Source organism: Anoplopoma fimbria, chromosome 20 (genome assembly GCF_027596085.1).
Source record: "Anoplopoma fimbria isolate UVic2021 breed Golden Eagle Sablefish chromosome 20, Afim_UVic_2022, whole genome shotgun sequence".
Classification (NCBI taxonomy): Eukaryota; Metazoa; Chordata; class Actinopteri; order Perciformes; family Anoplopomatidae; genus Anoplopoma; species Anoplopoma fimbria.
The window spans coordinates 10,165,236-10,191,786 of NC_072468.1; the positions used below are offsets into that span (position 1 = coordinate 10,165,236).

The following is a 26,551-nucleotide window of genomic DNA, read 5'->3' on the forward strand; positions in this document are numbered from 1 at the left end:
GCTTTATTTACGCATGTATTGGTTGTTCAAATCAGAATCTGGAAATGGACAATTTCATTCTTCTGTCAAACTTTGGGGGGGTGGGGGTCAATATGCATTGAGAATTGTTTGCGCATTAAGCAGATGGCTCGTTATTGAATGCATATCACTAAATGCATAAAGGTACCACGGGACAGGATTCATATGCAGGAACATACATACATTCATATTTTTCTGTCTTCTTGTAGTTTGACTGCATGATAGATCATGCACGCATACACACAACACAGAGTAACATGTCCTACCATCAACACTTTTTTTAAAGTAATAAAGGTCACCATCCACAATTCATCATGAAAATAAAGACCTGAAAGAAGGCATAATGACAAGAATAATACTCATGAAAGGTTTTACGTTAATGATGTCAAGCTTGTTTTTAATGGTCGTTCATTGTCTATGACAGTTAATAACATCTCATTTAGCCAATGGCACAAAAAAGAAAAGAAAAAAATCACATTTTTGGAGTATTCAAATTATTGGATCATTAGAGGACACAAGTATCTACAGTATGTACACATTTTACATATTTGAGATCGTGCAAAGCAAATATTTTAGTATTAAAATTATATTTGCCACAGTAGATCTTTTACTGGTTAACATACGTGACTTTATGTTCTCTCCGTTTAACACACATTACATATAAGGTATCATAGCATATCAAGCCCTTTCAGGACAGATAGAAAACTAGTTCTCAAAAAATACTTAATATATAGGAAAAAAACAGATAATTTGTACAACCTCCTTTCAAAAGAGCACATGTATAAATCAGCTTACCAGAAAACTCAATACAAGCTTATTATTGTTGACTTATTAGTTGACTAGACAGTCTATTGTTGAGTCCAACAGGTTAAAATCTTAAAAGAAGATACAGTTTTCAGTCATTGTGAAGTGATGTTTTTTTAGTACTACATTAAAATTTAAATAAAAAGCCATGTTTTGGTACCAGTAATATAAACGGGTCTAAGTCCATATATCAAAAATACTGACTCTCACTCTCAGAAAATTCCTGAAACAAGGGAAACTCCAAGAACAAATGCTATTAGCAGCATTAGTGCTGAACTTTCTATAATCTGGACTTTGATCCCACTTGTGATTTTGTACCAACACAAATAAACTTGATTTGAACCTGAATTAGCTCACTCCATTGAGACATTAATGTTGATGGCTGAGTATGAAACAACACCACTTCAGACATTTTTGCAGTGTATAAGACATGAAAAAAAAAGAATAACATACTCAAACACTACATATCAAAACCTGCTGAGTAAGCTACATATCGTCCTACCTCATCACATTAAGACAGTTTAATAAACTAGCGTCACATGAAAAACTGAAGTTCAATTTGATCTAAAGTTTGGCAATCAAACAAACTGCAATATAGTGTTGCACGTACAACTTAAACTTCTCTTTCAGTGCACATATACGTATTTATTAGAATCTGGCTCAGAAGTCTGACTTTAATACTGATGGACACTGTACAGTAATGCATTCACACAATAGGTGACATATGGAAGTGTCTAGGAACAAGGTGATGTTGGGAGACTAGTCCCCCCCGGTCATCATCTGGTCACTAAGCAGATACTGTGTTGACAGTACGCTGCTTCCTGTGATGGTCTCCATGTTTCCTCTTCTTGCAGTAGACATACAGAGCTGTGAGGGGAACACAGCTGATAGACGACACCAACAGCAGAGCGATGAAGACTTGACCGAAGACGGGATACTTCGTCACCACCGACTCGCCCTGAGGAAACAGCAGGTGCAGTTAATACTTTGATTGGACTGTTAATAACTCAGGTTATTATTATCAGGTTATCAGACGATCATCTTCCAAGCCGATGCAGTGCAGTTTGCTCAGACCACATGTTAACTTAGGCCAGGGTAAACTGCACTAGGGCCCTTCATAAAAGCGTGCACTTGGCCCCGTCGTAACTACATTACACCACTGCAAACAGATCTATCTGAAACACTAAACACTTTGTATTTATGTTGAGTTTTGCTTCTATCTTCTTTTTACGACTGCTGCAGATTGATATGTGCATCAAAATACTTTTCAGTGATTGAGGAAGTGAGTCATCCTCACTTTTCATACTACGTGACTAGCTCTGAGCGTAGCATATTCACATGTACGCTTTTACACTCCAGTTAGTACAGACAACATGGAGTAAAATGACACTAACAAAGTAAAAGTATCATCGTTATTGCACACTAAATGATTTATAAAAAAACTATTTATTTTGCTCCTTTTTATCATGTTGTGTTTTTCTTCTCATTTATTTGGGAAGCCCTCTGAATCTTTTTAACAATCAGAATTGGGACTTTTACAAGTTAAAAAAGGTTGAGAACCCCTGGCACATATAATATTATTATATAATAGTCGTAGTAGTTTTTCTACTGAAATTTTTCTTTGAAATTTGTTTGGTTGGTGTAAGAACGTAAGATATGATATGATATGATTTTAGAGGAGACAAAGCTGTGCAATTGTAATTTTGACATCAGGAGGAGGCAGAACTGTGCTCAGACTGTGTCCGGCCCAATTTAACCCCTGCACATATTTGTACCAGCTTGGAGATAGCAAAGCAGTTCATACAAGACCTCGCTAAAGGAGAAGAAAAAAAGCCACATCTCACCAGCTCTTTGTTCCAGGCCTGGTAGGTGGGTGTCCCTCCTTGGATGTAGTTGACGATGTAGAAGATTATGATGGTGATAAGGAGAAGGGGACTGACACCCGCCAACATGATCTTCCAGTACCAGTTGGGACGATGACCCAGCATGTCTTCTATGTCTTTTTCAAACCTGAAATGAGAAGATAACGTATTCGAATTACAAATCGTGGCACTAGCCACTGGTTCAGCCAAAAGCTGAACTGAAAGCACACAAATGTGGGTACTACCCTGTGTTGCCAGACGGGAAATGTTAAAATATCTAACCAGACTCATATTTCTTGGTAAATTATCATGATAACCTTTCAAAACATTCATTTAAACAGCTTTTGATCGCCAACACAACTACCCACATTGCGTTTTGCGTATCAATTCATCAGTCTGACCATTTTCGCAATAGCCTATTGCTATAAAACAAAAATTACCAGACTGCATGCCTGGAAGCCTGTTCATATTCTGCATGAAATCAGTTTAGGCCATACGCCAAGCTTATTAAAACTAAACTGGTCTAACTGGCCATTATCCGGAAATGATTTCAAATGAGACAGTTCAGACTAAAACCAACTACTAATTGTAAGTGTCACAAAATGGTCAAATTATGGCACTTTTGGGATTATCGATCGTACATCGTGCAAAATAATCGTACAAATACGATAATCATGGTACATCTGGCAGTGCTTGTGCTACCCCAAACAAAAACACAAACCTTTTAAACCCATAGAAGTAACTGATGGTTATGACCTCGATGAGGACGACGAAGAGCAGGGAGAAACTGGCTCCATAGTCGTTGAACATGGTAAACCAGTAATTCCCCGACGTGGTGGTGAAGCCCAGGCCGAGCAGCAGACAAAAGCCACACAATAAACCTGCAGAAAAACACAGCATTCAGTCGCTGATACTCATTCATTTCCAATAATGGTCGTTTTAACATTCGCCTCATGGCAACAGATACTATGTTGCTGTGGACATGTAAATATAAAGTGATGTAACAGGTGAGTGTATATAATGTAGAATACTTTGTTTGTATTACCACAACCAGTATGAACAGCACAAGTGGATGTGAGTAACATTCACTCAAGGAAATATTTAAGTACAATTGAGAGGTACTTGTACTTTTCATTTTCTGCTAATTTATACTTTTACTCTACTACATCTCAGAGGGAGATTTACAATACTTTTTTTCCTGCATTACATTTATTTGATTTTATATTATGTGATTGATGATACAAAATATGATCAACTCATAAATTTATAATGTATCATTATAAGGAAAGATAGGGAAAGTAATTAAAATTAGCTCAACCTTTACCAGCTGCAACATTAAAGTGATGAATACATTAATGCATCAATTATTATAATCCAGTAATATATATTATCCTGAAAGAAGCCATTCTGCATAATGAATACTTTCACTTTTGGTACTTTAAATATATTTTGAAGACATTACCTGTGTTCTTTTCCTTGAGTAAGATTTTTGAATGCTGAACTTCTACTTGTATAAGAGTATTTCTACACTGTAGTATTGCTACTTCTACTTAAGTAAATGATCGGAGTACTTCTTCCAACACTTAACAGCACTAATGTGGCGGTAGCTTATTGGGACCGTTTGAACCATCAGCACAGGCTGACAGCCACAAGGCTCATCAACATCAGCCAGGATCTTACCGTTGAGCAACTCGTCGCTCAAGTGGGACAAAAACTTGAAGTCTCGTAGCGGGGTGATGATGGCAGTGATGTTGCCCAGCATGCTGCCCATTCCCAGCAGCAGGAGCATAAGGAAGTACAGCACCGACCAGAGCTGAGGCACTGGCATGCTCTTAATGGCCTCGCTGTACACAATGAAGGCCAGACCTGTCCCCTCCACCGCCTGAGACAGAAGGAAGAGAGACAAATCGAATTCGTGCTCAGAAAACTGTGCTACATTCAGATGACTTTTGCTCTACAAAGTAGAAGTGATGAGATCTTTAGATAGCACACATCATTCAAAACCAAGACTTATCAGTTTTCTGCCTCATGCTTTACATGGAACAGTTTCTTCTTCATCTTTTCTTCCAATATTTAAAAAAAAGTCAATATCTTGTTGTCTGCACCCATTTTCAAAGATGTCATGTCTCTCATTTACTGTTAAAAAAGGTATGTAATAATGTAAAGGTATCTAAAAATGATTGTACTGTCTTTGTACAATTAATGCACTATTCATACAGAACCGACAATCATCACAGAGGAATCACTTATCATTATCATTAATCATTTGCCCTTATCAAAGCATTCAAAAAATATATAAAAATATATTTGGCAGTATCTTCACACACTTGACTCAATGTAGGCAATATTAAAGTGGCTATAATGGATATTTTTACTGTAACAATGTATAAACAATGTGACAATGTGCAAGGGGTGGCTTGTAGTGATGATGAACCTACATAGAATTATCATCTGAATCCCCTCAGCTATACAGACCTTTATAAAGAGCTTCAGCTCATTGTTTAGCTGTCAGGCCCTCAACTTTAATGTTCTAATTCACCCTTGACGCTCTCATAGTGCTGTTTTTAGCTGCACATGGCAGCTGTTTTCAGAGAAAAAGCTCTTAAATCCCACTGTACACTACCTGCCCAGCATCAAACAGCTGTCAGACACAATCAGAGACTAGCTGGCGAACATAGTGGAGCATTTAGCAGCTAAAGAGACTCGTTGGTAGAGACCAAACACAGAGCTAAACGTAGGTCATTACAGGATAATCATCAGGTGGCCAGAAACACAACTCCAAATAAATGACAATAATTCTCTATAACTGCGTGATATGGAAGTAAGATACTCTTTGCTTACAGATTCGCTATATAAAATTGGCCATCGTCTCAAAAGTGAATATAACAGCGAATATATGCGCTAAAGGTTAAATTGTTGAAACTAACATGTGCTCTAACCACTCTTTGTTTCTGTTTGCTGTAGAACCACAGGCCCAAAACGGTCAGAACTGACTTGTCCGTTTGTGGATTAATTAATAAAACAAAAGTGGATTATATTGCTCACCATGTCTTAATTCTACTGTCCTAGACAGTTTTATTACTGTAACCTCTAGTTTCATTAATACCAAATGACCGGTGACCTATACCTATACTTGACCTATAGGGAATTAAGGCTCTGACCACAATATGGTTGTTTCCAATTCAGTCAGGACTTTTGTTGCATCTCTCTCTCCCCTTGTTTCCCTTCATGCCAAATTAAAAAATGAATTCAGACAAGCAAAAAAAAAAAAGATTTGTCCTTGAATTTTTTTGTAATTTCTGTTTAGTTTGCATTGCCTTCTAAAAATGCCCTTTCCACATTGCTTCACGCTATTCAGGTGCAGACACATTCCTTAAAACTTCAGGCAAGGAATTTAAACTGGACAAAGAGAAACCCCATATTGGGATTTAATTCCAGTCTGTCCATCAGTGCTGTTGTTGTTTTCAAATGCACTATTATAGACTGAAAGTTATTTTATTTTTTAAAATTTTAAGCACTTTTCAAGCCATAAGCATCAAGTGTTTTCCAGGTTGAGGATATTCAAAAGACCTAAGCAATATTAGTGACAATAGTAAGTTATAAATTACTTCAAAAAGAAAATGGCATTATTTGAAGTGGAGGAAAGTCGTGGCACCCCTTATAAATGTGTTTCAGTCACCACCAACTCTCTGAATTGTACTGTTTTTGCAATTAAGATTATTTGTATATATAGGCACCAATTTTAGGCTAAATGTTAGCTATTGGCTTGGCAGCACAGTTAGGGGTATATTTACAATTTGCATGAGCTTTAAGAATTGCAATGTTTCTTTTTGTTTTACTTGTGAAGGTTTAGCGGTGGCAACATCCGCGCAATCCATTAATGTATTTACCCTTCAGTCTCATACTCAGCTCATACTGCAGTTACTGGATTTTTGTCCCATAATTAGGTAGTACTTTGTTATTATTGATTGCACTCTTGTTATGTATTTCTTTTTAAATGTTTTTGAGTCACTCCAAATATGCGTGAACCAATTGTATTCTCAATATCTTAATAATTACACATATTAAGACGATTGTAATGATGAGGAACATACAGTGTTTAGTTCGCTCTCCAGGTCACAGCTTTCCAGTTTGTTGGCGATTTCAGCAAACTGCTCTGGGTATGTTGTGTTCAGCTTCTCAATCCACTCAAAGACATTGTCCATGGTGATGCTGTCCTCTGCTACATTAAATGTATTCAGCAGTAGTAAGCGGCTCCTGGATGAGAGGAAAAAAAGGGCTGTTACATGAAGAGTACACTATCTTCACCCTCACTGTATCACCCAGAATATAAATAACCTGCGGTGTCCTTCACTACCTGCTAAATATAGTTCAGTATCAAATCAACCCTGTGTCTTACAAATTATTTTTATATATACTCCTTTGCTAAAATTGTACTTTGAATTAAACAATATGCCAAAAATATCTTAACTAAATGTCCACTTGCTAGCTCTCACTAGACAAGATATATATCATTATTATATAGTATTTATTAATACTTGCAGATTATGTTAAAAATAAAAAAAAATCTACATAAAACATAAACTTCAAAATGTGAGCAAATGTTAATTTATTTAGGTTTTTCCTAATTAGAAAAATAATGTCCAAGTCACAGTGTTTTTGGATGGAGTTTAGCCTGAAAGTATATTTGAGATAACTTTTTGAGTGATCGCGCCCAGGAACCAGCTTGAAGAGCCAAAGGAAGGCTCAGACAAACTCACAGACACATACCCCCAGGGGGAGCCCAAAAGGGGGCTGGGGGGAAAACAGCACATGGGACAGACCTAAGGATGACGACCATGGTAAATGGAGAATTGACAATGAGCGAAAGATGCATTTGCGCCAAGGTCTGCTCGGACAAACTCTGCCTAAATATCCATCAGGCCAGAATGAAATGCTTGGAGCCAGAGCGAACAACGCAGCACACAGTGAGATGTAGGACGATCCAGGACCGGAGTCTTCCCACAGTGCCCAGAATGTCCAAGTGCCAGAAGCTCTTGCTCCAAACAAAGTAGGTGCCGGCTCAAATGAACTCCAACGAGCCATCAGAGAGAAGGGCTCCACTTTGAGGAGGATGCAGCCAAAAATTACTCAAACATCAGGCAAGGGAGGTGATGACAGACGGCTTCAGACAGTGACAACAATCATTGTCAGTTACGCTGCAGAGAGTTTCCGTGTTGGAGTGGAGAAGACCACCAGATCTCATTACACCATGAACAACCGGGCAGCTCAGATTCACCACCTGCGCCATGAGCTTTGGACCCTCACACGGCAGTTCAAGGCAACATCTGAGCAGGAAAGACAGAATGCGAAAGAAGAAAGAAGTAGAATGACTGCCTTTATAGTTTACCCATTTGGGTTCATAAAATGGCTATCAGGACAGATATGCAGCAGCTGCCTTAAAGAAGAGATTGACCACTTCCCTCGCAACACCCTGGGTGACCCAGCAAGAGTGCTGCTCGGAGCTCCTTGGAATACTCTGGAAGAACTTGCCGGTCATCTGGCACAGTTGCAGACCAGCGGAGGCACTCAATGGTTGACAGAGTTCTTCAAGAACAACTACACGGACACAACCTAACAGAAAAGCGAAATTCCTAGAGGGACTGAAACATGCCAGAGTGGTCACTCAACTGATCAGGGAAGCATATGCTTGGAAGAGAGACCTGGTAGTGCTTTGGGTAGATCTCGCCAATGCATACAGGTCAATATGCCGCAAGCTCATTGAGACAGAAATGGGCCAATGCCATGTTCCCAGAAAGATCAAAGAACCTAATCCTCAACCAGTAAAATTGAGGTCCTAGTGTTAAAAAGGGGCAAAGTTGTGGACAAGTTCCATTTCTCCATCAAAGATAAACCCGTTGAGGTTTTGGGCAAAGTCTTCGACTGTAGCCTCAGGAATACAACTACTATCCAACCAACCTAAAGGGACCTTGAGACCTCACTCACCACTGTGGACAGGCGTGGTCAGGTGTACCGGGCAAATTAAAAGCCTGGGACAGACGCCGACTTGTCCTGAAGGAGCTGGTGGAACGGAACAGCAGGATGTGGCAGCAGGGAGCATGGGCAAGGTGGGAGAATGACTTAGAGGGGCTAGTCTGGAAGATCCAATAATCAAAGGAATACTCAGCAGACTCATATCCCACTGACAATGACAGTGATGTGGGACAGAGAGAGAAAAAAATGTGTTGGTGATGAAAAGCACGCATATGGACAGAGATGTGAAACTGAAACTTTTCTTGGATGTTATTCAGTATATTTTTCTAAGTTGATCATTTGATTTTATAAACTACACTGCAGATTTAAGTATCCTCAAACAGTGAGAAGCAAAGTGATAGTAGTCTCATATGAATGGATCTCACATGGATATAACAATTAAGTAACTTCCCTAGCTTTCTCAATCACAAGAAGAATAGCCGTTATAAAAATTACCACTCTGCACTCTTCAAAAATCCAGAACACTAGAGGGTCTTGAAGCCCTCAACTTTCTCCATTACTTTCTCTTCAATTAGCTAAAATGTATTATAACTTGCAGACCTAGCAGAACAACACAATTTTCCCTGTTCTCTCATCTGGCCCGGAAGTATGGTATTGAATATTTTTTTAAATCAATCTAAATCTGCCTTATAATTCAGTATATCATTGCCAGAATAACACTTCAAAATATGATCAATCAATTTCAGTATCATGCTAAGCCCTGTCTAGACATAGGATGCTTAGAATGATATTCACTAAATCTTTTCACTCAGCACTTATCACAACCGTGATGTCATCCACGCCACTTGGCACTGCACACAGGTGAATCAATTTTCCCAAGAAATAGTGAAACATTTTATTCCCTCTTGTGGACTCCTGTATCCCTCTGTCCCCATCGCTCTGTCTACTGGTCTAAGTTACCCTCTGGCATAATTCCCATCTGACTTCCACCTGCATCTATCAGTAACCTCATGCAAGTGATCCAGACAGATGAAACATTTTAATTGCATTAATAAAAACTAAAACAAATAGAAACAACCCTAAAACTGAAACCATGAAATTACCTCAAGCTATAGTGTACACATACACAGCATCTGCTTATTGTTTTAAGGCACACATATGCACACAGTTGTAAGGGTGCTTTCACATATACACGTTGGGAAAACACACACACACACACACACACACACACACACACACACACACACACACACACACACACACACACACACACACACACACACACACACACACACACCTTCCCAGGCAGTTCTCGTAGTTGACGGTGGCCTTGAACCCATAGATGGCAAAGGTGACAATGCTGGCAAAGATGGAGGTTCCACAGTTAATGAGAGAAACAACGATGGCCTGGCGCTCAAAGTTATTGTTGTACTGGTTGTAGCTGGCAAATGCTATGAGGGACCCAAAACCCAGACCCAGGGAGTAAAATATCTGAGTGGCCGCGTTGACCCAGGTAATCGGGTTGGCAAGCTGTTCCATCTGAAAGCAGACAAACGCACACGCACATATGGGCACACGCATACAAAGCACACATTAGCACAACACTACCTGTACTATGGGCACTTGCCACATTTTAAAATGTTATTTACTGGCCCTTCATATATTACGGCGATACACTCTTTTAATTGAAACGTTCAATTGGAAATCAAGTATTTTCCTTGTCCATGGTATGTGAATATGTAAGGAATACATATATTACTACTGTTGATACACATGTTTGCCAGCAGTTTGTTGGATAACATCTTTCAGCTGTAATGTCCGTGTGCCTACTGCCCAATTTCCTACATAACCTTACCTTCGGTACGAACATGTATGTGATACCGTTGAGGGCACCATGCAGAGTGAAGCCCCGGATCAAGTAGATTATGAGGACCACATATGGAAATAAGGCTGTGAAGTACACCACCTAAAGATGGAGACAAACAGCAAAGTTAGGGTCAGAGTTCAAACGTGGGAGTGAATGTGTGGGAAAAAGGGGTGGCTTGTTGGACAACGTATCCCCACTATCATCCCTCTATTCTGGTCAACCACTTGCATGCTACACAGTGTTTTTATAATTCACATTTTCAATGAACTTTTTTTGGTCCACAGGTCTAACAATTATGTAAATTATTATTTCCTTTGATTGTATGTGAATGCATGAGCAAAGATCCTTCATATGACTAACAAATATGTATGAATACATTTGGTTATATTCTAATTCTAACATATCTTTTTACGTCTCTCTCTTTCTAGTACTGTTACATTGTGGAGATTTCATCACTCGGCATTTAAGATCAAAGTCCTCATAGGTGCTTTATACGAAACTAACTGTTGACTGTGGTTAGCTAACATTAATGTACAGTTATTTTTAAACAGTGAGTAATGTTGATACAGACATTTTCTTTATGCCAAAAATAACGCCAAATGTCCACTCACTGTGTCTGTGGTAAGTTCACATGTTCACAGTCAAGTGTCAGCTATTGAAACTGCTGAAGTTAATTGAACAAGTGAAGCGTAGATAATGTTGTCAGTAGGTTACGGTTGCATAACAGGCTCTGCAGTGAATTTCGCGCTGACGTGCTGTCAGCTTCTGTGTTTTCATGTTTTAAGCAGACCAGAGAATAGTTGGTTAAAACAGATCGGGGAGGAGAACACAATTTGGTGTGGTGTAAACGTGTTTGTTTTGGTGTATTCCTGTTTAATATTGGATACAGTACATTCCCTGTCCTTGATTTTTCCAATTGTATCTTAAAAGTTGTAAGTTCCAATTGGCTGACTCGACCAACCATGTACAATGAGGAATACCTCTCAGTGTGTATAAGGCGGCAACCTGTTTCTGCAGAGTGAAGCTTATGCGGAAGTGTCTTAAAACTTGCATTCTCTCTACGAACCAGCAGGGGGTGACTCCTCTGGTTGCAAAAATAAGTCTGGTTGTATAGAAGTCTATGAGAAAATGACCCTACTTCTCACTTGATTTATTACTTCAGTAAACATTGTAAACATTAGTTTATGGTCTCAATCTCTAGTTTGAAGTCTTCTTCAATACAGTATGATGTTCATTTAGTAAATTATGGTCCATTTAGAGTCAAATAGACAATATAGCAGAGTATGCTTTAGGTCTCTGATTGACAGGTTGCTGCCGCTACCAGAAATGCATACGCCAACTCTACGTCACTCCTGCGCATTCCAAATATGGTAACCTCTTTTCATTGGTTGCGAAAAATAACAACATGGGGACGGCTGTGATTCAAGATGGCGACAGTGAAATCGCAGAGCTCCAGGTTTCAAAACGGCAGTCCACACTCCAGTGGGTAATGTCAAGATGATTATGTCCACTTCTTTAATACACTCTATGTGTGCATGTTTTTAATTTTTGCAGGCTGTGGGAATTGAAGCACTCTTACCTTTCCTGTTGACTTTACTCCTTTGACAATGAACATGTAAGTAATCGCCCAGGCCAGCACAAGGCACAATGCCTGGCCTGTATGAATGCCTCCATTCTCTTCAATAGAAGGTGAGATGTTCAGTGTTTCCCTGAAGAAGAAGTACTGGGTGGATGTAGCCTTTTCACACTCCTCTACCGGTCCTGTCCGGTTGGAATTGAGGGGGCACTCTGACCAGGGCAGGACTGACTGAGATAGGAGTGAACCCATAATAGTATAGGCGTGTTAGCATACTGTCCAAGCAATATCCAACAGTTTAAATAAATGTATATCGGTTAATGATAAAAGCTACAGTAGCTTGTTAAATAGCAGCTCACTTGAAATGAATTAAAGAGGTACCAGAAACTCCATGCATTGATGATGTTGTAATAGAGACACAGATACAGGGACGTCACAACACTTGCAAGACCTAAAACGAGAAAATGATTGAAGAAAAATCAAAAATCATTGCAAAAAACAACCTTTTTTTTCACTTTTTACTTATTCTACAACCACTTATTAACCCATAGATCTTCCAAGTACGTTTATCCACGCTAGTCAACAAGCTCTATGTTGTCGAAACTAAGTCCTGTGAGCAAGGCCAAAAAATGTCAAGAGTTTGCGGTTTGGCCAACAGTGATAAAAGTAATGCTTCATGTATTGAGTATTACATTGTATATCGTATTGCAGCAGACATCCAACAAGACATTATAAACTGAAGGGTCTATGAGACAATTTAAACTTATCAACTTCCTTCAGGAACGGCTCTCATGACCATAAAGGTGCTCAGTGGTTGAACTCTGTTTTTTCCCTGTGCCTGGACTATCTTAAGACAAGACTTGGGGTCACTATTTATTGGTTTTATACATTTAACACAATTTACATACATAAATGACCCTTCCCCCAACCTGAACATATGGCAGTATATAAAATAACAATAAATAATACAAATATCACTTGGAAATAAATAATGGCTAAATTATGAGTTAAAACATAAATTCAAGAAGGACCAAAATTAACAATGAAAATATTAATTTAGTTGAAATAAATAAATAAATGAAAATAACGTAAATAAAATTCCTCCCATCAGATTAGTAACTTCACATTTCCAATGCCTCTTCAATGTCACCATTTTTAACAAATTCCAAAAACATCTCCCAGATATTGTAAAACTGAGAAGCTTTCTTCCTAACTATATACGTTAGTTTCTCAAGAGCCAAACCTGATGTTAAGTTTTTCAGCCAGTGGCCTAAAGAGGGGCAACGAACATTCTTCCAACACAGAGCGATTGAGTGCCTGGCCTGTAGTAGACATAGGTCAACCATTTTTCTTTCTCTATTAGAAAGAGAACAATTGTCTGGATAAATGCTAAATATACAGAGCGTAGGACTTAGAGGTATTGGAGAAGAGGTAATTTGAGAAATATATTGTATCACCGATCTCCAAAATCTTTGAATCTCCTCACATTCCCACAAACAGTGATATAAAGTCCCTTGATGAATATTGCACTTATAGCATCGGTCAGGAATATTAGGATCAAATTTGTTTAACTTCACAGGGGTGATGTACGTTCTCATTATCCAATTATATTGTATTAATCTCAGACGTGTGTTAATGGTTTGTGTATGTACCTTTGAACATATTATACCCCAATCTTCCACTAAAATGTCCTCTTGTAAGTCTTGTATCCACTCCTGTCTCTTACTCTCAGAGTTGTCTTTATGATTTTCCACCAATATATTATATAATTGAGTAACCAGCCCTTTGCTGAAACAAGTTTTTGTAGAAAATATCTCCAGTGTGGACATTGGAGGTTGTTGCATTGAATTCTTTAAGCATTTCAGAATAAAACTTCTAAGTTGTAAATACTTAAAGAAGTGTTTCTGTGGTACGTCATATTTGGCTTTCAGCTCGTCAAACGACATTAGAGTGTTGTCCTTATAGAGATCTAGTAGTTTAACTATGCCCTTGCTTAACCATGCTTTAAACCCCATGTCATTCTTAGCTGGGCTAAAGTGTTCATTGCCCCAAATAGGTGAAAAACAGGACAACACTGGGAAATCTCCCAGATATTTATGCACGTCATGCCAGACAACAATGGTATTTTTCACAAAGGGATTAACTGTGTTTTTTCTTAGTTTCTTAAGGGGAGCAGAGTATAAAAAGCTATCCAGCATCAAACCCTTTGAAGACAACAATTCAATTTGTAACCAGGGCTGAGCATCCACCCTCAATTGTGCAGACCAGTAGTACCACTGTAAATTTGGTAGTTGTAACCCTCCCCTATCATAAGGCAAATATAAAAGAGAGAGTCTAAGTCTTGGCTTCCTGTTGTTCCAAATAAAGTTTGAAAGCAGCTTTCTCACTTTAGGAAAAAATGAAGGTGGAGGAGTTAATGGGATTGATTGAAAAATGTATAAAAACTTAGGCAATATATTCATCTTAATTATATTTATTGTATGTATGTATAGATAGAGGCAATGTTGTCCATCTATGGACATCTTCTGACAGGTTAGCTAGCATGGGCTCATAGTTAGTTGCACTAAGGGTGTTTATCTTTGGTGTTATTTTAACAATAATACCCAGATAATTAAAGCCTACTATAGCGTTTACAAATGGGTGCGATATTGTTGGTTTTCTTCTCTCTTGTTCATTTAGAAACATAATAGAAGATTTATCTTTGTTCACCTTAAAACCAGAGAAGCTACCAAACTGGCTGATCAACTTTAAGAGGGATGGTACTGATTTTACAAGATCTGATAAAAACACAATGGTATCATCTGCAAACAATGCTATATGATGCTCCAGATCCCCTGTCTTAATACCACAAATTGAAGGGTGTGATCTTATTGCTATTGCTAACGGTTCCAATGCTATTACAAAAAGTAAAGGTGAAATTGGTGAGCCTTGTCTCGTGCCTCGAAAGAGCTTAAACGGTTGAGAAATCAAATTATTAGTAGATACTACTGCAGATGAATCAACAAACAGAATTTCAACCCATCTATGAAAGTAGTCACCGAACCCAAAACGCCTAAGCACCTCTAGTAGAAAGGGCCATTCAACTCTGTCAAATGCCTTCTCCGCGTCGAGTGACAAGATGGCAGTGTCAGGGGCCCCTTCACATACATGAACTATGTTGAGAACTCTCCTCACATTGTGGAACCCCTGACGATCTTTAATAAAGCCATTTTGGTCTGTGGGTATCATGGGAGGTAGGGCGCTCTCAAGTCTCATAGCCAAGGCTTTAGCAATGATCTTTGTGTCAGAGTTCAAAAGTGAGATTGGTCTGTGGGAGCCACATTCTTTTTTAGTTTCTACCGAATTATCAATGCTACTCACTCTCTCTAACTCTCTGATTTTTGAGTCCAACTCGTTCATTTTCTGTTTGAATTTATTAAATTTGGAACTAGTGAAACTAATCATTTGCCCTCTAATATATGCTTTAAAAGCCTCCCACCTGATGGCCGCAGATGTTTGGTCCATATTTATTGCTAAGTAAATGTCTATATGCTCCCCCACAACTTTTATGAAATCAGAATCCTGTAACCATTTGGGGTGTAAGCGCCAACTAGAGGAACCTTTGGTTAATTGTGAATCGTTATAAAATAGTGAGGTGGGGGCATGATCTGATAAAACAATGCTATCATATATGCAGTTAGTTATATTGGGTAGTAGAGAAGTAGAGATTTGAAAATAATCTATGCGAGAGTAGGTTTTAAATGATGAGGAGTAACATGAGTATTCCATTTTATTGGGGTTTTGAATCCTCCAAGGGTCGCAGAGGTTCAGATCTTTTATGAACTGTTGTATTTTCTTTCTACTTTGAAAATGAGAGGTGTCCAACCCAGATGAACGATCAAGCCTTGGGTCAAGAGTGCAGTTAAAATCACCTGTCATCAATACTTTACCTGAAAGGGAGGCAATCAGTAAAAATAAGTTCTCAAAAAATGAGGGATTGTCATCATTTGGTCCATAGATATTAACCAAATGAATGTCCTCTCTCAAAAGAGTGCCCTGTACCACCAAATATCTACCAGCTGTATCAAAAATAGTATTATTCACTTGAAATGGCACAGACTTGCGAATTAACACCATAACCCCTCTAGTGTGAGAGGAGAAACAAGATGCTAGTACCTGGCCTGGCCATCTCCTTCGCACCTTCAGTAAGTCCTCTCTAAGTAGATGAGTCTCTTGGATAAAAGCAATAGATGAATCAAGCTGCTTTAGCCTAGTAACAACCTGTTTCAATTTAGTCATTTTAACCATCCCCCTTACATTCCAAGAAGTGAACTTTAGATTTTTGTTTGTAGTAATCTTAAACTAATGTTAAACCAGATTGTACAGATATTGTCTGCTCTATATTGTAGCAAACCTGTTGCTTCGTTGTGGGAATTACAGTGTGCCATTATACAAAAGTTATATTGTAAAAACACAGACATACATGAAAAAAAAAAGAAATTCTGCATAAACAAATCCCCTTAGCCATCAACACGAACAGGACAGCCTCACGTACCCTCCCCCCCTCCCCCTTACATTGGGATGTAGTTAAGTGCACAAGCTGATCCAGTGCAAGCAAGGGAGCAGTTAAACCAAACTAAGCTGTCGGTGTGCTAAAAATAAACAACATCAAAAAGAGACTTCTGTGTCTCCTGGCAAAAAATAAAATAAAAAAGGGTTTTTCACGGCCGAACATTTATGAAGTATTCAAAGTATCCTCTCTAACAGTGTAAGTCTAGTGCTTCAAAGACAAGCTACAGCTACTACGGTGAACCTCTCTGTCAATCTAAATGAAAAATATCAGCCCTCATGAGAAAAGCCAACATCATAACAACTAGGTATATGTAAAACAGAGCAAAACAACAATAATGAGGTAAAAAACAAAACGTTACCCTTTACATCTGTAGGTTACACCTATAGGCACCAGGCCAACCAATGTCACTTCCTACATGGCGCTTGACATTAATGGAAACCTCCACAGTTCCATGTTTAGCTCCTCTGTGCGTCTTCTGTGCGTTGTATGTCCAGAACGAAGCTCTCAGCGTCTGCTGGGGAGTCAAACTCACGTGTTTGTCCATTAATCGTCAGACGGAGCCTGGCTGGGTACACTATTCCATAGCCAATGTTCAGGGATCTCAGTTGTTGCTTTACCCCGTCAAAACGCCTCCTCTGCCGGTGCAGCTCCGCCGATAAGTCCGGGAAGAACATGACCTCTTGTCCTCTGCACAGAACTTTGCCCTTGGCCCTGGCTGCTCGCATTGCTCGGACTGTATCTTGAAAGTTCAAAAACTTCACAATAAGGACTCTCGGTGAGGAGGTTCGACCAGACTGGGCCCGACCGGGGAGTCTGTGTGCTCTCTCGATGACAGGTGGAGTAGGAAAGACTGCAGGCCCCAGTGCTTCAGGTAGCCATTTCTCGAGGAAAGCAATTGCGTTATTATTTTCCACTTTTTCGGGCAAGTTAACCAGCCTGAGGTTGGATCTCCGCGAGCGGTTCTCAAGCTCGTCCAGTTTGTTTGTGAGGAGAGACACTCGTTTAAGCAGCGCTTCGGTCCTGCCTTTCTCTGAGTTGACTGTGTCCTTGACCTCGCTAATACGTTTCTCTGCCTCATCCATACGACCGGAGAAGTCCCGCACATCCCTCTGAACATCTTGAATTGCCTTCAGGTTTCCATCAATCTTTGTGGCATTATCATTTCTTATCATGTCGAGCTTTTGAATGACATCCACGTTATGAACCGTTTCAGCAGCCGACACTTCTGCCTGGAGGGTAACGTTAGGGCTAGCGTTACCTGTGGAGCTATCCAGGCTGCTAGCTTGGCTGTTAGCATCCATCTCGTCATCCTCCTCAACTGGGAAAAAGTTCGCTTTAGCGGTATTCTTTGCCTTTTTCGACGGCATATTAACGATTATGTACACTGCAGAGTTATTACAAACGACTGGTGTTCGTGTCCGTGCTCTTAAAGGATAATGTACAGGAATTTATTCGAAAATCGCCAGGAGCTCACAAAAAGACGTGTGCCTAGTTCACCGCCATAACCACGCCCCCCAGAAACCTTTACTTGATATTTTTGTTCTAGCCGTAAGTCCCAATATCTTATAATCTGTATTAAAACATCTGAGTTTATAAAAGTTATGTATAGTTCATTTTGTGATGGCTAACTCTGTTTACAATTCTTTCAGTTTGCTGCCATATAACCTTCTCAGCTACAGCACAGGACATTCTTGTCTATAACACAGGACACTAATGGGTGCTGAAATATTGAGATGAATGTTATCCATACATTTATTATGCATATAGATGGACTTACATTTATATGTCCAAATGTCTGTCTGTGTCATGATAACAATGTCTATTTATTTTGTGTAATTGTTAAATTAATTCTGTATTTAATTGATCAGTTTTTTTTGGGTGATTTATGTCAAAGTATTTGGTATCATTCTGCAGCTGAGGTAGCACCGACTTCAAATATGGAAGAATTAAAACAACTTTTTAAGTTACTAGTGTTAATTCAATAAAGTAAGGTTAAAGGAAATAATCATGATAGTTTTAAGATGGGAGTGGTTGGGAAACATCTCCAGAGGCTGAGAGGACCTCCAGCTGATATAAGAAGCGACAAGCTGAAGAAGTGCCTTCCTTCACCTGTTTTCTAAAATACTACAACGATCCTTCTATGATCAATAACTTTGAATCCTGCAAACCAGATCTCTCCCTCGTGGCTCTGCCGGCTCTGCCTCTTCTCTGGTATTCAGTTCCTGGTCTAACTACGGCCCTCCTATGTCGTCTAATGTGCCATGCAGCTCCAACCTGCGATGCACCAACGTGCTGAAGATTATTTCCAGCAAATATTGAGAGCAACCGATTCTTAAACTGGCAAAGATGCTATAATGACCTCTGCTGCTACAAAGAGGGGTGAAGAGATGACTCATCCTCCTGCTGAGAGAGATGGAGACGAGGAAGAACGGTTCAAGCCGAACCTCAATGAAGAAGATGACCAGGTTACGAAGACATCAGAGAAAGCTGAATCAACTGCCACTGAGCCAGAGATGGAAGAGAGCGATTCAACAAACTACAATCATCCAACCAGATGCCGAGGCCTTCAGAGGAACAGCCTCCATTCCATGCAGCTTTACCTCCAATCTGCCCATCAGAGCCGTCAGGTGAAACAATATCATTTCCAGATGTAAATGAGTTTGATGTTCCCAAGCCCAATAAATTGAAGTAACATTATAAAATAATCTTTGATATAAATATCTTAGACCAAAAGATCAAAATTAAAGCCAATATAAAGATGCTTCATAATCTTCCCTGGTGCTTCTCAAACTCTCAGCTGCTGAACAGTGAATAAATTGAACTAATTTGGGGCAGCCGTGGCGCAGTGGAGAGCAGGGTAGTTCTCCAATCAGAGTATCGGCGGTTCGATACCCGGCTTCGGCAGTCCATGTCCTTGGGCAAGACACTTAACCCCAAGTTGCTCCCGAAGGCTTTGCCATCGGTGTGGACTGGATGTTGTATGAATGTTAGTTAGAGTCTGATGGGCAGGTGGCACCTTGCATGGTAGCCCTGTCATCGGTTAATGATATGTAATATAAGCTTTGAGCTACTGATTGTAAGTCGCTTTGGATAAAAGCGTCTGCTAAATGACTGTAATGTAACTAAATTGAATGTAAAACATCAATCAAGGAATTGAATTAATCAGTCAATGCTATGAGTCACTTATTGTACTTGGTCACATTCAATCCTTTTCATTTATTTGTGGATCATCTATATTGTACTTTGTACTTTTCATCATAATCTTAATTTATTATTATTATGCTGTTTATTTGATCATTTAGTCATTTATTTTATGTTTAGTAGTTTAGTTATGTAGTTTGTCTAATAAATATTTAGTTAGCCACAAAGACAAATGTGGGGTCGGCCATGTTGGCTTCTCAGCCATGCCAACCCAACATGCTGGTCTCTTATCGGCCCCCCTCATCACTACTGTGTCTGGATGCAGTGATTTGTCCCAAAGCTGCATTGAGTATGCAAGTACACTCAGTCGTGCCGCAAGTAAGATCAGTCAGTTCAGTCAGCACTTACCTAGTCCTCCCAAATAAGGGTTGATGGCAGTCCACGCCCCGATGCTGCCAAGACTCATCTTCTGACCAATGGCAAGCTCCATGTAAAATAAGGGGATACCCTCCAGAATCAGCATGATGATATATGGAATCAAGAAACCCCCTGAAGGTGGAAATATAGTATAGTAGTAAAAAAACAACAAAAAAAATGCCTGAACATAATGGCTTGTGCTGCTAATCTAGGCTTTCATTTTTTAAACATGAAATATGGAGATAAGATGTTTGTCCCACAGTTTTTCTCAAGGGGGTTAGGGTAGCACAGATTTAACGAAAGATACTAAAAGATAACACAAGTGACATAAAGAGGTGTGACACAATGAAAACTAGAAGACGATAAAATTGAAACTGATGAATTTGATTTATAGCAGTCCATTTAAAACCTCTGAGGAGGCAACAGACGTGGCAGGAGCCAATCATTTTTCAGGTTGTCTGTCTGTTTGACTCATTGAATGTTTTATGTCAGGAATGCCTGGAGCAACTTTCTCCAAATTTGGTACAAACGCCTAGTCAGGGATGAACTAATTGGTCTTTGGAGGTCAAAGGTCACTGTGACTTTACATCCATCCAATTATTGTGATATCTTGTGATATCTTCTTTGTATTTGGAGTTGTACCCAACTACATATTTGGATGTTTTCCCCTCAATGCCCAGTTCAAGTTCATGTGCACTTTATAATCAAAGCTTGAAACAAAAGCCCTAGATCACTATAGACATACATTTAGTTGTCAAACCTTGAGAGCAGGCTGTCACTTGTCTCGCTGGTTTCCTGCTGGGAACTTTAAGGACAGTTATTACAGTAGATGTGTGCTTGTTGTTTAGTGATCCGGGAAAAGGACCCACTAACGACCTAACAATTCTCCTGTCATGACACGGTATATCTAATCTGGACACTTTACGGCCTGTTTCATGAGACTATCTGGCAACGCCCGATTAATCTTACCTACTGCTACTGTTTTATCATTACCGATCCAAACAGGAGGAATAGAGTAAAAAAAGCAAATCTTAATTCTCATTGGTTTTGTTTCCTTCTAGTGCTGTGAAGTTTATCTGTGTTTAAACAGTACATGTGTTATCCTTCTTGGTATAACTGCAACTGAGCAGAGCGACTTAATCGTTATTTTAACACCTTTTTTACTTTTGTTGGGTAAAAACGTCAAACATGGCACATCTATTGCTATTTACTGTTTTAAATAGCCCTCCTTGCAGAGAAATATCCAAACTTTTACTGAAACTTTTAACAGAAGGAATGGACCTGCTTGACAAGAGTGAAATACATCGCAATATACTATAATATTGGATTATAAACTATTATATTGTTGTTATAGTTATTGCAAGAAGACAACAGGCTCTTTCTACTAATAGAACATCCAATTTTGAAAGATGACTTTGAACCAACGAACGGCAATACAGGGTTCTAAATGCATTGACAAATGTGGTTTTTTTATACAGTAGAAATAAAGATAGCAGAAAAACACATTTATTTTCTGTGCTGTGTCCTCTCTGACAATTAGAGAAGAAGACGAAACCCCATGAAATTCTAATCTTGTGTATTACAGATCCCTTTGCTGTGTACTTGTGTTTGTCTTGAATCACTGCTGTTGATTACCCCTTTGCTCTGGTGCTACAGCAGCATTTAGAGTGTAAAGTCTTTAGATGAGACTCATACTGTGTAAATACTACTAATTACGGTTCTACCCTAGTTTATGACCTGTGACAAGTCATAAACAATAACTCATTGAGTCGAATCCTTTGATTATGCAGAAACGCCACAACTGCATGACTCAGATTACAGGAGACGAGTCAATAAACCAGTGAATCAAATGTACCCCTGTGACAGGAATAATCATTATTACTCATATTTTAATTTGCAAAATAGTAACGATATAATAAGATTGTGTGAGAAGTTTAAACAAGCATAATAGAAACGATGTACACTGACACAACACACTGTATGATGATATCAAACTGAATTATAATTTTAACTTTGTGTGTGTGAATAGGCTCATTTCTTGCTCTATTGTAAGTCATTATTCAGTGGATGGAACCGGTCACTTACCTCCACCGTGCATTTGACAGAGGTACGGAAAACGCCACACGTTTCCCAGTCCGACTGCGTATGACACACAGGCCAGGACAAACTGGACGGGGTTGTCCCAGTTGGGTCTCGCTTCTTTTCCCATATTCTGCGTCCTGTGTCCAAAGTCAGTGGAACAATAACAACAAGTGGATCGGTGCACACGGTGTGTGTCGGAGGCTGCGTGTCCCCGTTTTTATAAGCAGCTCGCTGTGATTGTAATGTCTCAGGAGGAGGGTCCTCTAACAGGACAACTCTGATGTTTGTGTTATTACATAACTACTCCTTCCATGGGCCTTTGGCTTCAGAGCGCTATAAAGGCTTCTTGTAGTTCATATGTGGTCCTTGAGTGGCAAAACACTTTTAAGATACACCTGTTTAATGAGGATGCTTCTTTTTTTTGTTTAAGTGCAGCGCATGTCCAAATTTTTATTGAAAGTACACAAAAGCTTTTAGCTGAGCAGAGGGAAATGACCCAGTTTGGATTCAGTCCAACTATGAAGGGGGCGGGACATGGAAGATAACCCAGGTGAATGTTTAATTGTACAGATTAACCCATCAGTAAACAGTTTTTAACCCCAGCCTAACCTTGTCTACACCTGACTTGAATAGACAGAGTATTTCCATTTACTCTCAATACTTAAGTAGTTATGTATCAACCGTGCTGTGTATCCTTTTTTCAGACTAGTGAACGGAAATACAGATTTAGCTTTTTCAGTTTATTTTACTGCTTTGTCTTTTTTCTGTAGGTTTCTCCTAAATTTGCCACAAGTTACCATTAGATAATGCCTAATTAGCATATTTAAACTTAACATTTCATAAAAAAAACTTGTTAAACAAGATATACAACAACTTTGGGTTAATTTCTCCCTCTATCAGTCAAACGTATAGTTGGGCCACTAATGGAGCACAGACCAAAGGGTGCACTCATACTGGCGAACCACTCAATTATTGTAGAACTGTTTAATCCATCTATTCAGAAATCAAACGTGGCTCCATTTGTTAACCATTAATTAAATTTACACCATCATCAAGTTAAAGTCTGATGACCCAGCAGAGATTAAAAACAACAGGTTGAATATAAACCAGGATACCATGAATGATATGTGTGAGTTCCTGTCTGGGAGCCTTCTCTCTGCCTGAAAAAAAGACGGCAAGGTCCAGACGAAGTTGTAGCTGATCTACAAAGACAAGTACTAAATATGACCCCAACAAACATTGGATTTGACTCTACTCACAGGTTTCTAAGGTTTTCAATGAAGGCAAAAGAAAACAAAAAACATTGGGGGAGGCAAGCATTTGGAACAGGATCAGAGCCCAAGTCCACCATCCACCTCGGCCCAGTATATTACTTACAAACATCCAGTCCCAAACCAGGCCCTGACCAATTGGTGCCCCAGGGCAAATTATTAGCTGGTGCTTCTTGCATCACAGCAAATTCCACCACCAATCATTGTCTCAAAACGATGTTGCAGGTGGGAGTTTAAGGTTAAAGTAATTGCCGTTAACTCTAGCTATTCATTAAGAACCAAACATTACTATCGGCCAAAGTTAGCTCGTAGACCTTGGCTTCAACAACAACTACAACAACAACTAACTACATCACGTTACCTCTGTGTTTTCCCTGTTTTACCTCCTCTTTCCCAGAGTGCTTTGGTCTTTTTGTCATGATACAATATTTTTGAGGTTATTAGACGGGTGGGGGTTGGAGACTAAGTACGCAGATGCTGCCCTCTTTGTAACTGGGGATTTGACAAGACAAACCTTAAGACAATTCTGTCAAACTTCTATTAGTGTATCTTTAGTCACCTTTCATCTCCCACCAGAGACGATACGATTCTGGACAGTTGTTCTTCTCCATTAGGGAAACAAGACTAATGGTCCTAATACCCACATTTGCAAATATCCAAGTGCCTACTTGTGTGAAGTATTTCCGGTGACTGCCACAGTGCCCAAGGGCCTGTTTAGCTCACTAAGACACACTAAATTAATAAGTGTACAAATACTGTCCATGGCTCAATCAAGCTCTCCAATAAGTAGGATCCACCATACAGTATAATAGTTATATTAGGAGAACTGTAAAACACATGTTCAGAAGCTGTGAGGAATAACATAATAAATAAATACAATAAATAAAGCAATTCAATTAAGTTTTAAGATATACTTCATTGTCCCCAAGGAGAGATTTGTTTTCGGCAAAAGTGCTACAGTCAAAAGCAACTAACAGTTTACAAACAAAGACAAAGAAGATAACACAAACAATAAGGAAGAAATATATGAAATATTGCACATGCCGTGTGACATAAAAACTATGAAGACATAGGCATTATAAAAATAAGGAAAGAAATCATAAAACCATAAAACCATAAAACCCATAAAACCCATAAAACCCATAAAACCCATAAAACAATTATGTCATGCAAGAAACTAAATGCACAGAGACTCAGCCTGTTTTCTTTTTTAATAGTTTTATCCAGAAGCACTTAGATCTACTGAACAAAGAAGAGATATAACATGATTTAATTTTGATTGGTTTTGTTGTGATTGAACGGGCTGTCAGATTGTATGGTTTCTGTCTGATAAAAGTCCCATCAAGAAGAACAGATGATATAAAATACTCTATAACCATCTATGGAGGTTCTGTCATAACGTTAGTGTGCACACATCCAAAGGGTCATAAACTTCTCCATGTCTATTGGTTAATGTGGGTCTTAAAACCATCCTACAGATTCACTACCATCAACAACTGGACCGGTACACAATGTTGAAGACGGCCTTCTGTGTGGAGTTTTTATGTTCTCCCCGTGTTTTTATGTTCTCCCTGTGTCAGCGTGGGTTCTCTCCGGGTTCTCCGTTTTTGTTAAGAGGTCCACAGTGTTTAAAGATCTTCAGTCCAATGGAAGAAACTTTCAAAGCTAAGAAGCCAACAACCTCAAAAGCACAGTCCCCTTTTGATGTCAGGAAAGCTAGAGGAAGTCTTCATCCCGTTAACCATGTTTGTGTGTTCTGGTAATGTTACTGGAAAAAAACTCTCCAGAACTTGCCCCAAATGATGACATGGATTGGTGGATATGGGTAGTGGTCCCTACCAGTTTGCTTGGCTAGATACCATGAGATTTTTTTGTGTTTTGGATAAAATTACCTTCAAAATGTCCCAAATTAGAAAAAAAACATATATTTTCTCACTTCCATTTAGTACATCTATGTTTGCTTCCACCAAAATAAAAAGGATGTTAACAGTGGTTAAAATTCAACTTGAAATGCTCACAATGTCCAGGTTGCCGTGGATAAGCTGCAGACCTCACTGTGAACTATTTTCATTGAATATTCTCTCCACTAAAGAAACTGCCCCAAAGAGAACTGTGATTCACTTCCATGCAGGTCACCATGACTCTGAGGCAGCTGGTTGTGTAATGGCCCACGTGTGGTTTCTTGCTGTGTCCCACTTAACTGTTTTTGAGTCCTTCCCACACAAGGGACCATGTTCCTGTAGGCTCAGCATTTAGGACTGTGGGCTGTATGACATGCCAGGATACTGTGGGCTGTATGACATGCCAGTGAAAAACACTGTGTTTGCTTTAACACATTTATAAGTATATAAGGATCATCAGGGTTTAAGAGTCTAAATTCATCACTGACTCTCCTCCACTGAATATGGAGCAAGCTCTAAAATAATTCAGTTAGTCTGGGCTTCACAAATCACTCTTGACAGACTCTTAAGCAGAATAAAGACTCTGCTCCTGCTGTTTGATTCCAGTTGGAACAAACACATCTTGACAGACACACAATGTCAAATTATTACTGGGTGGAGGAGGTGCTCAGAACCCTAAGCAGAGATTTGAAAGGAACAGAGCTGCAAAAAGTAAAATAGGGGTAAGGGTCCCAACTATATGGCATTATCACTACTTCCTGTAAGTCGCTTTGGATAAAAGCGTCTGCTAAATGACTGTAATGTAATGTAATGTAATGTAATGTAATTATCATATGGGCCAACAGTACAGAATAAGACTATCCTCCCAAGAAGAACATACCCCTGTTTACGTTGAAGACTTCTAGTAGTCATAGAGGTGTCATAGAGGTGTCATAGAGCGATAAGTCCACATAGGGAGGAGGTCAGGGTGGATGGATGGCTGAACTAACCACTGGATAGTTATTTTTTTCGCCATTTCCAACCGACAGTCGTTCTTTGACTAAGCCATTGTCCCCGGATCATAACCAAGTATTACTGTGACCATGAC

General features: G+C 39.2%; 1 protein-coding gene across 1 annotated transcript; it reads right to left on the bottom strand.

Annotated features, from left to right (window-relative positions):
• Positions 1-413: 413 nt before the first annotated feature.
• LOC129109428 (sodium- and chloride-dependent transporter XTRP3-like) lies at positions 414-22,564 on the bottom strand. Its single transcript, XM_054621499.1, has 11 exons — positions 22,296-22,564; positions 20,202-20,342; positions 12,460-12,551; positions 12,104-12,331; positions 10,513-10,623; positions 9,955-10,196; positions 6,779-6,941; positions 4,365-4,566; positions 3,406-3,565; positions 2,667-2,832; positions 414-1,780 (listed from the first exon to the last, which is right to left on the bottom strand). Exons 1-11 carry the CDS (start codon positions 22,417-22,419, stop codon positions 1,610-1,612), a joined length of 1,800 nt encoding a protein of 599 aa, XP_054477474.1. The 5' UTR covers positions 22,420-22,564; the 3' UTR covers positions 414-1,609.
• Between the last annotated feature and the right edge of the window lie 3,987 nt (positions 22,565-26,551).

Excerpts from the sequence above, each read along its gene's own strand:
- LOC129109428 (XM_054621499.1), bottom strand. The coding sequence starts at position 22,419 with ATGGGAAAAGAAGCGAGACCCAACTGGGACAACCCCGTCCAGTTTGTC. Across the intron at positions 20,343-22,295 it reads CTGTCAAATGCACGGTGGAG|GGGGTTTCTTGATTCCATAT; the intron begins GTAAGTGACCGG and ends TTCCACCTTCAG. Across the intron at positions 4,567-6,778 it reads TGGAGAGCGAACTAAACACT|GCGGTGGAGGGGACAGGTCT; the intron begins GTATGTTCCTCA and ends CTTCTGTCTCAG.